This window comes from Seriola dumerili, unplaced genomic scaffold (assembly GCF_002260705.1).
Source record: "Seriola dumerili isolate Sdu_G_001 unplaced genomic scaffold, Sdu_1.0 BDQW01000291.1, whole genome shotgun sequence".
Lineage (NCBI taxonomy): Eukaryota > Metazoa > Chordata > Actinopteri > Carangiformes > Carangidae > Seriola > Seriola dumerili.
Window position 1 is genome coordinate 1,653,256 of NW_019174546.1, and position 15,435 is coordinate 1,668,690.

A 15,435-nucleotide genomic window follows, 5' to 3' on the forward strand; every position below is an offset into this window, starting at 1 on the left:
AATGTCTGTTCTGTGGGAGGTGACGCTGCTGCAGCTTCTAAAACAAGAACTTCAAAACCTCAAGCTCAGCATGGTGGGCCTCATTTCAGCACCGGAGCAGCCTAAACCTTGTGACACTGGGACAAAGGAGGCTTCATTAGAGGATCCACACACATCTGCGGTGTGTGTGCACGTTAGATGACTGACACCCAGCTGGGAGGGGCAACAGAAGCGTCTTTGATTAACCCAGTGGGGGCATTTCAGTAGTTGTTTGCACTCGGCCTCATTTCAAACTTGTCTCCATCTTATAACACATTCCTCCACAAGGTTGTCAGTTCAGCCCTCATCTGTATACTTACTTTACAAGCCAAAACAACAGAAAAACTGTAAAACTATTTCTCATTGCAGCCTCCATTCAGTGATGTACAATACTGTTTATCTGCTAACTTGATTGCTTCATTGATTTGGTAAAACAGTGCCTTGAAAAAAATGAAGATTGTCCCTCATAACTCCTCTCGTTTTTTGGTTCCTCAAAAAAAAAAAAAAACCCAAAAGAACAGCAGCAACATGAGGAGCCTTGAGTATTAGTTCTGAAGAAGTTCAACTTAGAAGAAAAACAATTAAAAAATTTCAACACCGGGCCGGCTGAGTGGTTAGGGCACATTCCCCAAGGGGGTAAAATGCTCTGAGCAGTAGGTCCCCGGTTCGACTTCAGGCAGGACCAGACCACTTACTGCACTCCCATACTCTCTCTCCCCACATTTCCTGTCTGTCTCCCCTTTCACTGTCAAATAAAGGCATAAAAATGCAAAAAAAAATTACTTGCATTAAATTTAATGTATGAAATACATATGAAATATATGTAGAAGCACATTGTGGGGTGTTTCATTTATTTCAAAGTAACACTGATTATGTATTGTAGTAATCTATAAGTACCATTTTTTTGGCTGTAATGCCTCTAAAACTCTTATTCTGACAGTGTAAGAAGAATCAAATCAAATCAAGAAGAACATGAGTGAATCTATTTTTGCTCTCTGGGCGCCTTATTACTAAAAAATAGTTAGGTTAGTTAAAGTTAAGGTAATGTATTTATTGATTGATTTATATATTTAACTCTAGTTTAACACTGTGTATTTAAACACATATACCTGTACAGTGTATATTATTCCTTGATTTTTCATGTGAGGTTTTCATTTTCACAAAACATACCGAAAAAACACATTACATGCAGTTACAGTAAGTAACTGATGACTGCAACTGTGAATTGAGCCAAACATAATTTTTAAATGTATCTATTCAAACTTCATTATTCCGTGCATGACATCCCTCCGCCCTGCTCGAGCTGCTCTTCCTCTTTCCCCTTCCTCATCAACATGCAGGGCTCGTAGGTGCAAAAATCTGCAAGGCTTGTACCAATTAATGTGATTCTTGCTGCATGTTCGGCTTGTAAGGTTTAATCAAGGTGTTTGCCCTGAGCACATTGTGTTATACATGGTACATTTAGTAGGCCTCCCATTCTGACACTGAGTGCAATAGAGCTGATTATGAAAAGTAAGATTTCTAAAGAATAGTGATGGTGATTTATATTTCTGTCTGTCTGTGTGTGTGTTTCCTTTTTCAACAATAGAGGAAGTTATTTAGATATTAAACGTTAATTAAAAATACTAACAGTGGCCGATTCTATTCAGTCTCTCTCTTTTCAGTTTCTCTTACTGATGTAACGCTGCAGAGACACTATCAGCATGCAGATGCGTTTACCTTTCGGGCCACTCTGTAAAATGTATGCACTCCTCATACCTTAAGGGATTTACGATGTAAGTGACCACCTGCCACACGGAAATGGAACATGTCACTCCTGAATAGTGTTGGAGGGATTTGTTTTTTTATGAGCTGATACAATAAAACCTCCGGCAGAAACATCAAGCATGACAATATTTATAGACTGAATTCATCAATAGACAGTTCTTGCGAACACGTATTCAAATTTTTATCATTTCATTTCACACCCCGTCTGCTATGTTATGCTTAAACAGCAATCAGGAGGCCTCCGATGGACATTTAACTCCCAGGCCTCTTTTAAAGCTTTTATATATATGAAAACAGCTAATTTGTGAGCCAGGACTTTAAAGCTGTGTGGCATTAAAACCAAAACAATCAGCGTAAACCTGCTAAAAAGCTCTGTAGAACTGAGGAGACACAGTAATTTAATCCATCATTGATATAAAAATATTAATAATGCAACCTCAAATGAAGAAATTAATAAATAAAATATGCATTCAAATTAAATTGCAGTGCAGTTCTCATGTAGCTGTAGCTAAGAAAAAGCTATTGGTCCTTTGTAAAAGACCAGTGCTGGTTTGATACAAGGAAAAGATAAATGATTGATTTAGTTGCCAGTTGCACTGAACATGGACTCATGAGAACCAGTGGTGAAGGACAACACGGTTTTCTTGTTGCAGCTACTATTAGCACAGTAGCTAAGGTAAAACCAAATTTTTCTACATATCTTATAGCGTAATTAGTGTACCCCAAATATTTCAAAGTGGTGTTTGTTTCTAGTTAAATTAAAAATTGCCTTTAGCTGTACTGTGGAAACTTTTTACTTTTAATGTTTATAGGATTTTCACTGAGAGATTCATTTATTATGTTACATGATAAAAAATAAGTAGGCTATGGGTTGGGTTACTTTTACAGAAGGAATCTAGTCATTCACATCACATACCTGAGGTTTGGGGATTACTTGGCGAGCCTGACAAATCAGTCAGAAAGCGATACGCTAAGTGTGTTTCTACTTAACATGCCCGCTGCTTGATGGATGAATCCAACTCCCACGGGAACAAAGACCCAATCGCAACCCTTGCCCTGTGCCAATTGATCTCCCTCTTGTCCCCAGCAGCAGCAGGCACAGCGGCCGGTGCAGCCACCTGATTAAAGAGCGGTCATATATTTGATCACACATGTAACCGCATCCCTAATGAGCGCTCTGACTGATGTTGTGTGGCGTGCTAACCCCCGCAGCCACCTCTGGCAATATACCTAAAGTGCATATTTTGGCGACTGCAGGATGTTCTCATGCCTTTAAAAGACTTTGATGAATGCATGAGAGCATTAATAGGGTTCATCAATCATAGCGGTGTTGTAATCTCATGGTCGACAACGAGGCTGTCATCAGAACTGCAGATGAGCACTTCAGAGAGCGCTCCAGAGGAGAGCTTCTTCGCTTGCGGTCTATAATTAATTTGACAATATAAACTTTGTATATATGCAGCATATTAGTTATATCTGCTTGTGAGCTGAGCTTAGACACCTAGAAAGCAGTAACAGAAGCGGGAAGAGGACCAAACAGCCATGGCGAGATGCAACAATTTTCCAGTTTCTGACTTAAAACTTCAAGGTGAAAGAGTACTTGTAAATTAGCTATCATGTGCTTCCCTTAGCTCTCCCCACACTAGAGACAGATGTAAGGAGAAGATTGTCAGAAGGGGGGATTTTTTTTTATTATTGAATGGGGCTTCCTCTTGATGCACAGCTGTACCACCTTTTAGTGACCTCCTAGAAAGATCTTTTGGTTTTACTTGGCGCTGCAGGCCTAGAGTTCAGCATCATGATGTAGTTAGCCGAAAAGTTATTACTACACTCCCATTTTCATTCATTTACTCTGCCAATACATGACAGAGGTGCAAATTAGATGGTAAGAATTGTGTATACCGCCTCTGATATTAAACACTTTACATGCACTGTGCCCGAAATCCATACAAGGACTAGGTGAATACGAATCAATCAAATCATCATTAAAATGAATTCTACCTTTTGAAATAATGTATTACTCCTTCTAGCCATTCATAAATATGTAAATGAACAGGCATCTTGTATGAAAATTGTTATGGGTCTGTTGTAGAGTTTCCATCGCAACGGCTGTACAGGGGTCAGTGTGACTTGTTGCAGCAATCCTACGACTTCCGTGAAATTAGAATAAAAAAAAAAATCTGAGGAGAAATCACTTTTTCTTCTTCTATCTGTTCAACCCGACTTTGCTCTGGTCTTATTTACTCTCACATTCCCAAAGTGTGTTTTATTATCTATTAGTATTTGCTGCTGCCGTGGCACATTTCCACACGGGGATCATTAATCCTTCATCCTTATCCAACTGTATATTATGTTGTTATCTTGTCAGCTTTAGAGAGGAGTCACAACAGTCCAACCCTTTGCTTCCCTTCTTTTTAAATCGTAACAGCAAACCCTCAATTCATTTTGACACATCAGACTTTAGAGAAACGTGGACGTGGTTGCTACCGAGGCTGGCTTTTGTAACTCAAAACCAGACTGCCAAATGTGTGGAGCCGGAATATACAACCTGAAACCCCGTCAATCAAAGCAAACACGTCTCCAAATAAGACTTATAATGTCCTGTTAATGGAAGAATAGATCATCCAAAATATAAAATTAGCTATCAAATCCCTGACTTCCTGTGGAGAATAATGTATTGACTTGTGTACAGAAAAATTGGGATCTTTCCCACCGTCTATTTTGGAGCCAGCTTTTAGCATCTACAAAAAACTACAGTACATCTTAATGCATTTCTGTCATAGTTGCTTTGATACAAATGCATGCACACTGGCATTAGGCCAAAAAAGCAACACACACACACACACACACCACACACACACACACACACACACACACACACAGACAGACGTGTAATAATTAAAAAAAAAAACAATATTTTGATTGTTTCACCGACAGCCTCGTCTTTTCCTGCTTAGCTCAGCCAATGTGTGTTCACAGCTTTGATGACACCACTCCTCTAAGTCATCGGGCTTTCCATTCAAGACAGCTGTGATCTAATATGAGTGACACACCGAGTATTCAGAGTAGTATTATCTCCAGGTGTATTCTAAGATGTTCTTTGATGCGAGGCAGCCTCCATTCTCTCCTCTGATCACAGTCATCTCAAGACAGATTAGTTGGCATCCGTCACAAAGACCGTACAGAGGGAGCCTATGAGCTACAGCGGAGAAGGCAGAGCTGCAGAATAAGCTTCTTTACCATTCAGAGGTGTGATGTGGAAGGCGTCTGTTATATTAAGAGCGAAACAAGCAGCGCTACGGCTATTGTTTTATGATGTTGGAGACATCTAAATAGAAAGGAGGCTAGTCTGTGATCACATTAGCTTGTTCGGTATGTGATGCAAACGTCTTATCAGCTAAAGACACAACTCCACCATCACCATAGAATCAATGGGATGGACGTGCAGTAACCCAAAAAACATGCTCGGAAAAAAAAAGAAGAAAAGCAGGAAAAAGCTGAGAGAGAGAGAGAGAGAGAGAGAGAGAGAGAGAGAGAGAGAGAGCTTGAGGTGGTTTGATGACAGAGTGAGAGGATGGAGCAGGGGTAGAGAAAGACTAGAAATTATCACATGCATATGGAGCCAAATTGGTAAGGTCAACATGTTAGCTCATGCTTTAAATTTTCAGCGTAAATCCTATAAATGTGGTCAATTCTACAGAGTTATTGACTGCATTTTTTTTTGTTTTTTTGGGCATTTGCAGAGTGTATACATGTGAAGTATTTGAACTACCTCATTGAGGTTCAGGGCACAACTAAAGCATAGATACACTGTGATAGGCACTTCAAAAAAAATCTAACTTTGACAAGTCAACAGAGATGAAATCATTGGAGGCCAATGAAAAATTCACACTCAGTAAAAATGCAGTAGCTGCTGCATTGATTTTTCTTTTTCTTTCACGAGACGAGCTTGGCAGCCGTACAATCATTAAGGCAGTTTAGTTCATCATTTGATAAACAAACCCCTTAAAAGTCTTGCAGAAATTATGTCTGCAATAACTAACATGCTTCTGTGCTTCCCTCACTTGACAGTTTAGATTTTGTGGGGGTGCAGCTGCGTCTGTCTGCTTTTCGTCAGAAGTGGTGCCAATGTGACACACAGCGTGATGCGCTCATCGCGTGGAGATGGCATTGGAGTGGCGTCCTCCGTTCCCCCAGCAGAGATTACAGTTGGGCCTCTGTAATAGCTCTGGCCGGGGAGGAGGATGACATGGCTCTTTGCATGCATGGGAAACAGCGTGTGGGTGAGAAGCATGGCACTAACATTACACAAAGTGGTTACTTACAGGTAGTAAGTGTAGGAGTGATAGGTTCTTCTGCCGAGTGGGGTGGTGGTAGGATTTAAGCAGTGGAGGAGGGGGGAGGGGATGGAATGAAAAGGAAAGAAAAAGTAAAAATATATTAATGTTTGAAAAAAGAGAAGAAATGAACAAAATCAGATATGGTGGCATACGTGGAGGTAAACTAGTGAACGTGAGGGCAAAGGTGATCGCTTGGAGTCATGTCATGCTTTGCGAGAGGGGGGGGAGGGGCGAGAGGGGGGAGGGGCCTCAATACAGTACAATACAAAAACTCTAGTTAAATTCATATGGAGCTAGTCTGCAGTATGAGATTGCAAATCAGAAGCAACCAGATTGTCGCTAAACAACCACCTCCCCCCGCCACACACACACACACTTTTCTTTTGCGAACACATAATTCTATCCACCTATAAAAATTACCATATCTGACCTCCAAGGCTGAAACTTAATGAGTGGTTTGAATGTCTAAACACAACTCCGATTCCCTGTTGGTAACAATAAATTACACAAAATTCAACCAATGAAGTCATCTCCATCTCTGGTTTGATTAAGGCTAATTGAAAACAATTCCATTTGTGTGTGCTGATTTTCGCACCCACCCACTGATGGCTGTTCTACACAGACAAGGCCCTGCGGTAGTAAATGAAGATTCGTATATTACTGTCAAAAATAAACACGGAACACGGTGATCTTATTAGTACACAACTAAGCCTTCCCACTCAGTTACATCTGCTTCTTCATCTACTGTACTGACCTTTACTCTTCATTTCAAGACAATCAATCTAAAATTAAGTGGGAGAAAGTACAGTAAAGTACAGCTAACACACACTGGTTTTTACTGGAATTTTCTTCTTTTTTTTTTTTCCGTCCTAGCGTTTGACAATGGAAATATTAAAGGAACAAAAATCTCTGCAGAATCTGACACTGTATTATTCCAAGCCTTGGTGTGGACAAACGGGGGGTTGATATTTGCTGAGCTTTAGCTCCTATGATTGCTGGGATATGTACAGAAGACCTCTCTCCAGTATGGGGTCCAGGGCTAATGTAAACTTAGCCTCCAGCTACGCGGCCATCCTCTTTTCTTTTGAGTCTTTCATCATATTTTCTTTCTCATCTCCTCCCTGCCTCATCCCATACCACAGGCCTCAAAAACATTTCTTTCCTATTCCCATTCCAACGTCATTGAAGCGCTGCGCATTTGTTTGAGGGTGCCGTGGAAAGGGATTAATTTTTCATGGCACACTGTATCTCATGGCTGTAAACAGCCTTAATGGGGCGTATCAACATAATCAAATTAATTATTTACCACGATGCTGACAATACTACTGTTTGAGGGAGGAATGTACAAAATGACAGAAACAGAAACTACTTATTTGTGAGCACTCTGCAACCAAGTTCAACCTCCTCTTCCACAAATGTGAATCAGTATTTCAGCGAGTAAGAAAGAAACGCTTACCTTTTCTTCATGAGGAGTACGACTCCTAAGAAGATGATGACGAAGAGGAGGATGCCGGCGATGACCCCCGCGATCTTCACCGTGTGGTCGGTTTGTTTTTCCGGCTCCACCGCGTCAGGTTTGTGAGTGGCTGCTCCTGGAAAACATCACAATGCATATAGATCAAACAGAGAAAGTGTAATTAATAGAACAGGGTGTTTGACTGTTTGCTATTGTTCTGCATGAACCTAACAGCACAGAAGACGTCTATATTTTCAGTGTTTCCTCTTATTGATTTTGACTGTGTGGAGGACTGAGGTTGATTAATCAATACACTGATATTCTGTGACATTCTGTGGACCAGAAAATATCAATACACATTTATTGGCTCAAAGTAATGTTTATTTCTGAAAGTAAAAGTCTCCCTATTGTCCTGGAGACTCCACCTTTAGCTCCGTCCTCAGTGGCCATCAGCGCTCTGCGGATGGAGCTGCACCGGGAGAGATAAGTGCGCACCATCTTTACCCTTGGTTAATCATGTTTGGGGCAAATGGTTTGCTGGGCTGTAGAAAAATGTACGATGCAGGACGGGAAAGATAATACCCAAGAAGATAAAAAAGCCTGAAATAACCAAAACATTAAATATCAGCTCGGGCGGAGATAGCCAACAACCAGAGAAAAGAAGTGAGAGGGAGAGGATGAAAAAAAAAGAAGAAAAAAAAAGAAAAAAAAGAGCAGCTTGTTTTAACAGCATCTGCTCCCTGGGAAGTGATAAGAAGCAGTCTGAGGAGGACAACGTTGCCGGAATCACAACTGTCCACCTCAACAACGCCATTATTTCTTGTCACCAGGGGTAAATTTAGAATGATAAATTGTTATGTCAGACAAATCTGTTAGAGCGGGCTTCCTTCACTCCTCAGCGTTGCCATTTTCTCTCCCTATCAAAAAAGGTAAATATCCATCCCGGGGTGGTGGTGACATATTGTTCTTGTGCTGGTGTGCTGTTATCAACGGCCATGCCTTTATTTACATATCGTTTTTTAAAGGCAGAGCGGTGGAGGATTTCACGACTGGTGACACATTAACAATCACGTCTGGACTGATGGAGTTGATTTTTTTTCCCCCCAATATACTGTTACAGGCTAATCTTACCGAAATGCTGTCAGAGACACATCTCCATTTAAGTGTCGAGAGCTGTTGCGTTCAATATTCTTCCATTCAAGCCTGAGAAAACTTTTCACACACAACAAGTGGAAGCCGAATTTTGATTGTTAGATGCTACGCTGCTGAAAATTCTCCAGATCTTCACGGTGAGTACTTCAGCATCCTTTTGTGTGTTTACAGTTGTCACAACTGCAGCTACCAACCACTTAATCTCCCAGAAATAATGAGAAATATTCATGAAAGGGGATTAACTCCTGTCAGAAATCTCCAACATTGACACATCAAATGGCAATTGCACCTCAAACAGGTCTTTCATGTCCAGTAATGCTGAGAAGATGAAGGCGGAAGACAACGGATGCAAGTCTTTGATTTAATCTCACTGACTTTATGCAAATAGCAAGACAATAAACAAACAAAAAAAAAAAAACAAAAAAACAAAACAATCACACACATGCAATATTCCACTTGTTTGTTTTCCCTCTCGAGGGAATCGTCAGTATGGCCGCCACATTAAACACCAGGTTGTGGACAGAACAACGGAGATGGTCAGAGAATGTGCAGGATGCTACGGGTCTGACCTGTTAGTTGGTTGTCGCCGGCTGCTGGGGCGATGCGGATGTACGGGGTTGTGAGCTGAGTCACGAGTATGGCGGCTGAGTATAGTCAGTGGATCCAGGATGGCATGCAAGAGAGAGAGAGAGAGAGAGAGAGAGAGGCCACACTGAAGCTGAAAACGGCACCATCATGCAACACTGAGGCAGAGAAAGACAACCGTTACAGAATTAGACAGCATTTCTTCCGTCAAGTCACACACAAGTTTGTATGTCCGTGAGCTTAATGTAGTGCATAAAAATGACCCCCCCCCCCCCCCCCCCAGGTGATGAATTGATCCTATGATCCCTCCACTTCTAGTATATGCTATTTGACTTCAGCCTATTGAGCCATGTAGACGGAGATATCTGGAACTCCGCAAGAAATCCATAGTGGAGCTGCATGCAAACTCCACAATATACGAGATTGTTGGGGCGTGTGACAGGACCTCCCACGGCTCAGAACAGAGTGTGACTAGGGCTCCCTCTGGCCTTATCAATTCTGCTCCCCGATCAATGGTGCTTAGACTTCATCACCCCTAATATGTGGAGCAGGATGCACAGGCAGCATAGCTAAGTACCTACAGACCTGGGTGGGCGCACAAGCTGCCTCCCAGTCATGGAAAAACACATGTTCTTGATCAATCTATTGACCAGATTCACGTGAAGAGCATATCACGCACTCTTGTCTTTTAAGACAACTACACTGAGCCCAAACCTGTTTCTACTGTGTTATTTAAAGAGGAGTGAGGCTAACATGTGGGTTGTCAGTATATATGGATTTCAAACATGTTCATTTTGTTAGTTCTCAGAAATCAAATGCGAGTCGTGTTAGAAACGTCCCCATTCACACAATCTGATGCGGTCCTACCTTTGGTGGCGACTCGAACACAGTCGATCTTGGTCTCCTGCGCAAACAGATAAATCAAAGGAGGAAAGGGGGAAGAGGAGGAAAGAAAAGGAAGAGGATCAGAGATCATTATAACACACATGCACAGACGTGAGACGCACACAAAGGCGCACTTACGGCGGCAACAACACCTATCCAAGAACCCGTGGTTACAACAAAAACAGCTCGACCAGCTCCATGCTGTCCCCTATCATCTGTTGAGCTCAATGACTGTGACACAAAACGCAGTTAGGCGAGAGGGCCCATAGCACAGATTAGTGGTGCTGAGCTGCTGATTTGTCAGCCAACAGCGATCTGTCGGCAGCCTGCGGCTCAAGGTGGTCAGCCACTGTGGAGAAACCAGAGCCCTGTGACAAGCGACACCAGCCCAGCATGCGGGGCTCCAAAATGACACGTCAGGGAGCCTTTCTGAATATGTAATGGAGTTTCAGCTCTGACAACAGCCTTCAACAACATGAGAAAAAAAAAACACACACACACACACACAAACACACAAACACACACACAAACACACACACGCCTCTCGCTGTTGTCAGAGAAGTTTCTTGTCAACAATGGTCTAGTGAACAGGAAAAAGGACACAGACAGGAACAGGGAGGCAATGAGTAATACAACACAAAAGACATGAGTGCTGTGTCCCTGTGTGTTGACCCAGCCAAGCTGTCCAACGAGCAATGAGCACACACGGGAGAGACAGCATTTAGAGACCATGAGGGGCATAATGAAGAGAAGGAGGGAGGAGAAAAAAACATCCACATTCATGCGATCCTGGGTGCATGTGCGTTGCCATTACCGCAGCTTTTAAGCTGTCAGATGGCCCTTTTGTTAAAGGCGGCATTACAAGAAGTCATATTAGATTTTGATTTGTAATAAAGGGATAAAAAAAAAAAAAAAAAAAAAAAACGAGGTATGGATGGCACTCACCTTCTCTAAGTGCTAATTTTGTTTAAGAGGCCCAAACAAAGCACTCCAACATCATTAGACATTAATTAAAGCTTGCAGTTTTATCCACTGACAGTGATGGCTTAATGAAAGAGAGTGCATTTGGCCACTGTAAATCAAAACACCGAATACAAAAAATGACGTGAGAAATGTCTCTATCGCTGAGACGGAGCTTTCTGCTGTGTCAACAAGGGACTCTTTCATTTTGTTTGTTCAAGGAAGAGTATTATCAACACAATTCATACCACTCACCCACTCGCCCCGGAAAGTTTCAGACCGCCAGTGCTTTACTCTCAAGAGCAAACTCGCTAATTGCATTCGGCCCTGCCTCACGTTATTTCTGTTGCCTCCTTAAGGACGTGCTGGTGTTTCTCAAGGAGGCTGTTTACGGTGATTCTCATTCAGGACCACAATCGGTGGGGCTCTTGAAGCGGCCGCTGAGCTGTCGGCCGCGGATCTGCGGAGGGAGGGCCCCGGCCAAGTGCCACTCGATGACAGGGGCTGCGACCTGCACGATTGGTAACCCTGTTGTTGTTGCCTGCCTCCCACACTTAACTGCCGCTGGGGCGACTGCCTCCCTTAAATGCCGTTGATCAAAGGCTCGTCTGGCATTTGGCATAAAGCTCCATTGGAAAAGGCAGGAGGAACGGGGGCCACGGTAATGGAGGGAAAGAGCATGTCACTGCACAGAGCTGCGCATTCCAAGCTTGACCCTGCTGGAGCCTATTAAGAGTGCAGACAGTGGTGTCGGCGCACCAGCCCAACAGAGTACTGACACATCCACCAGAGGCCACATGCAATCGTGCTGCTGCGTGCATGTGTCTGCCTCTGTGCTCAGTTACTGTGTAGAGTCAGTTCTGCACTCAGTCACTTTGTCAACAACTCCTTCAGTCAGCCTTTCACTCTCATTAAACCATAATTTCAACATTTTCAAAAGACGATGTTACAGTAAGTCAAATACATGTAGTTACTCCACTACATTTGTTCGACAGTACAAGTAGAATAAAGCGTAATATGTCCCTTTGAATTATAGTGGAGAACTAGTATAAAGTTAACACACTAAAGAAAAGGAAAAGAACCTCAACATTTGATTTGATAAATGTACTTTGTTACTTTCTAAAGCGAACACACAGTTAGCAGAATTTCAACAATTTCTCATTTGGAGCCATGATGAAGTGCAACTAACTCAAATGATATGGAGAAAAATAAAAAACTTGAGAAACACCCACCCCGTTGGCTGTGCTGACAGCCTGGTAATAGATGCTGTAGCTCTTCTGGGGCAGCAGAGGGGCGTTCCAATAGCCGTTGTAGGTCTTGTTGTCCCCCACAGTGAAGGGCTGGGGCGAGTGGATGCCGCCGGCGGGGAACTGAGCAGTAAAGTAGTACTGCGAGTTTAGGAGCGTGGCGTTCTGGAAGTGGATGGGAACTGGGTAGCAGCGCAGGATTTCTGCTGTGCCTCGTGCTCTGCGTGGACGTTCCTCCTCCACCACCACCTGGTACGCACTGCAAACCAAGGGACACAAACAGAGTTAACAGACTCCACTCGTAGAACGCCGCTGCCAATCCTGGCAAAGTCTCCGTTTCGCCACTTTGCATTACCAAGTGTAAAAATGGCTTCGTTGTGACAGGCACTGAAATGCATGTGCTCAAAGCTCCAAAATCTCAGAATACAACGAGGCTCAAGAAACTTCTTTATTTAGATGTGGGATAGAAGTTGTTAAAGGTTTTAAATCCAGCCACTAAAATATAATACATGATCACGTGCATGTCCTCTCATATACGTAAGACATTTTGAAACCTTTCTCAGATTTCTTTTGGTGAGTACAAGTTAGAAAACAAGCTGCAATTGATTGGCTTAAGCAGCGTTACACATGGGGACAAGCAGCTACAGGAAGTGTCAGTGACTGAAACCTTTACCAACAGCATCGCATGACCTTGTTGATAAAACGATAAAGTGTGTTCGTAAAAACGCTTTGAAACGTCACTCGATGAAGTGGACTCACGTTAATGTACCTGTGCTCACAAACAACTTATCTTTCTTTAATTAACAAATTAAAAATTCATTTTTGAAATCTAAGTGAACAGGATGAACTCAAGGGACGCAGGACAGGGCCTGACGTTATTTGCTTTTTCATTATTCAACAACTGAAAAGGTTAACGGCTCTTTCCATTTCCTCTCCACCCGAGCCCTGTGTTTAGCTAGATCAAAACTGCAGCCCTCTGTGCCTCTGACAGAGATGACATTGTCTCTGAGCCGACCACTTAGCTTGAGGGGGAGACTGACTGTCTTATAGGCGTTCATGTTAGTATGCATCTCGCATCCACCTGTTAAATCTATTGAGTCGCTGAGTGACAAAGAGTCTGTTTACAGCTGCCACGGAGAATAACCAGCCATGATTGGGGACTAGTGTTCCATTTCCAAAAGAGTCACACAGACAACAAGTTATTATCACAGAAGACGGAGCACAAGTTGCACTGCTCAGTGAATGAATGCATGAATAAATGTGTGAATGAATGAATGAATGAATGAATGAATGAATGAATAAATGAATGAATACTATGATGTGACATGTTATGGTGCTCTAGTTCTGGAAAGCTGATTTCTGATTTTACAAATGAAGAAAATAAAATTGTGGAAATGAATCTTTATTCAAAAGTTATCCTGCAACAGTTTTGACCATTAGTAGCACTATGGAGCAATTTTATAAGACATGCGTCCGCATGCACATCATCCATGATACAATCCGTTTTGCTTGTATCATGCATGTGCATGAGGACATACTCAGGCTCTCAGCTACTGTACAGGACATTATTAGAGCGGAGTTTGACATAACTCATTCCTTATGACCATGCAAATCGGCACGATGTGGAGCTCATGAGGATCCGCGCACTCTACGTCACTCGTGCTCTCATGGATCTATAATGTATGGCAGTTCAAAGTTTTGATGAATCGGAATAAAGAATTTTTGAAAACTCCACTGGATGTTGACGTCAGTTCAAGAGCAATTTTTCACTTACGTAAATTCATAATTTCCTTGCTTTTTCTTAAAATCTTGAATATAATGCAGGTACTTGATCGCTAGCGTGTAGCAATCATGTATCATTAGCTGAAAAATACGTGACCGCAAAATAAGGCCTTGCCAAACAAGAAATAAATTCAATCACGCTCATGTACACCGCTCTCTTTGTGAGTTTGCGTTTTCAAAATAGTTTGCCAATTTATACATCTATTTTGCAAACAGCCATTATTTCAGTCATTGTGAACCATTCATATCTATCTAATATAAAAATGAGTGGGCAAGGCCAGGCAGGATGTGGAGCTTGGATGACCCTGAACATGTTCTCCTATCCAGCATTATTAGAACAACAAGTGGGAAAAAAATAACTTTGTCTAAAAAAATCTGCACTGCATCGGCTGTACCCTTAAGCTGTATTGTGGCAGTGCAAACAACCCTGGAGATGATCAATTGTTCCCTGCGGTTGGTACTGGATGATTAAGTGTCCCCTTGTGTGTACAGCATATGCTCTTTAACCCTATAGTTTATCATAAGATGCTTGCAGTGTCATTAGAAAATCCCCCTTTGCTCCTATTGGGTGTGTCCCAATTCCTCCGAGCTCTCCTGTTTAGTGCCGGGTTGGGAGGTGATGAAATATTTAATCCTGCAGAGAGTCTGCAGGAGAAATCAGCCTTTAATTACTGTTCCCTACTGAGAGCAGAGGTCAAAGGGCAGGTGGAGACGGTACACGGGAGCCACTTAAGTAGCTCCAGAGCAGCAGAGAAATGAGCGATGAGGCTGTGTGGAGGCCTGAGTCAAAACACTGCAGATCTGATGTCATCATGGTTTGATGAGTATGACAATAAGCGTTGTAAGCCGAGAAAGACTGACTGACTCCGGCATGACTTGTGGCCACAATAAACTACAGAATGACTAACAATGATTTTGTTTTCATTTCGCTGTGGAAACGTACACTCACTCACATCTTGCTCATATTGGTACTTTATATTCCAAATCAATCTGCAGATAGTGAAATAAAAACAAAAGCTGGCTCCCCCCGGGTGGCTCCTTATGATATGATGATGTGGCTGTGCCATGACTTAATGATAGACACAGTATGAATGGGACTGGTTTCCTTTCCTCAGGCAAAATACCAAGTGCCAAAGGCTATGAGGCTCCAAGGGTAAGAACTCTTGTAATGTGGAAATCTAAACCGCTGCTGCACTTCTACAGAATATTCACTGCAGCAAGAAACTTAAAAACTTGCTCACAA

At 42.4% G+C, this 15,435-nt stretch overlaps 1 protein-coding gene across 1 annotated transcript in view; it reads right to left on the reverse strand.

Moving 5' to 3' along the window:
• Positions 1 to 15,435, reverse strand: part of ptprm (protein tyrosine phosphatase, receptor type M) — a 127,680-nt gene that overhangs the window by 44,015 nt on the left and 68,230 nt on the right. Inside the window, exons 12-17 of the mRNA XM_022758228.1 lie at positions 12,396 to 12,669; positions 10,186 to 10,222; positions 9,303 to 9,377; positions 7,582 to 7,717; positions 7,527 to 7,529; positions 6,111 to 6,140 (exon numbers count right to left, since the gene is read on the reverse strand). Coding sequence (XP_022613949.1) covers positions 6,111 to 6,140; positions 7,527 to 7,529; positions 7,582 to 7,717; positions 9,303 to 9,377; positions 10,186 to 10,222; positions 12,396 to 12,669 — 555 coding nt within the window. The remainder of the gene's footprint in view (positions 1 to 6,110; positions 6,141 to 7,526; positions 7,530 to 7,581; positions 7,718 to 9,302; positions 9,378 to 10,185; positions 10,223 to 12,395; positions 12,670 to 15,435) is intronic.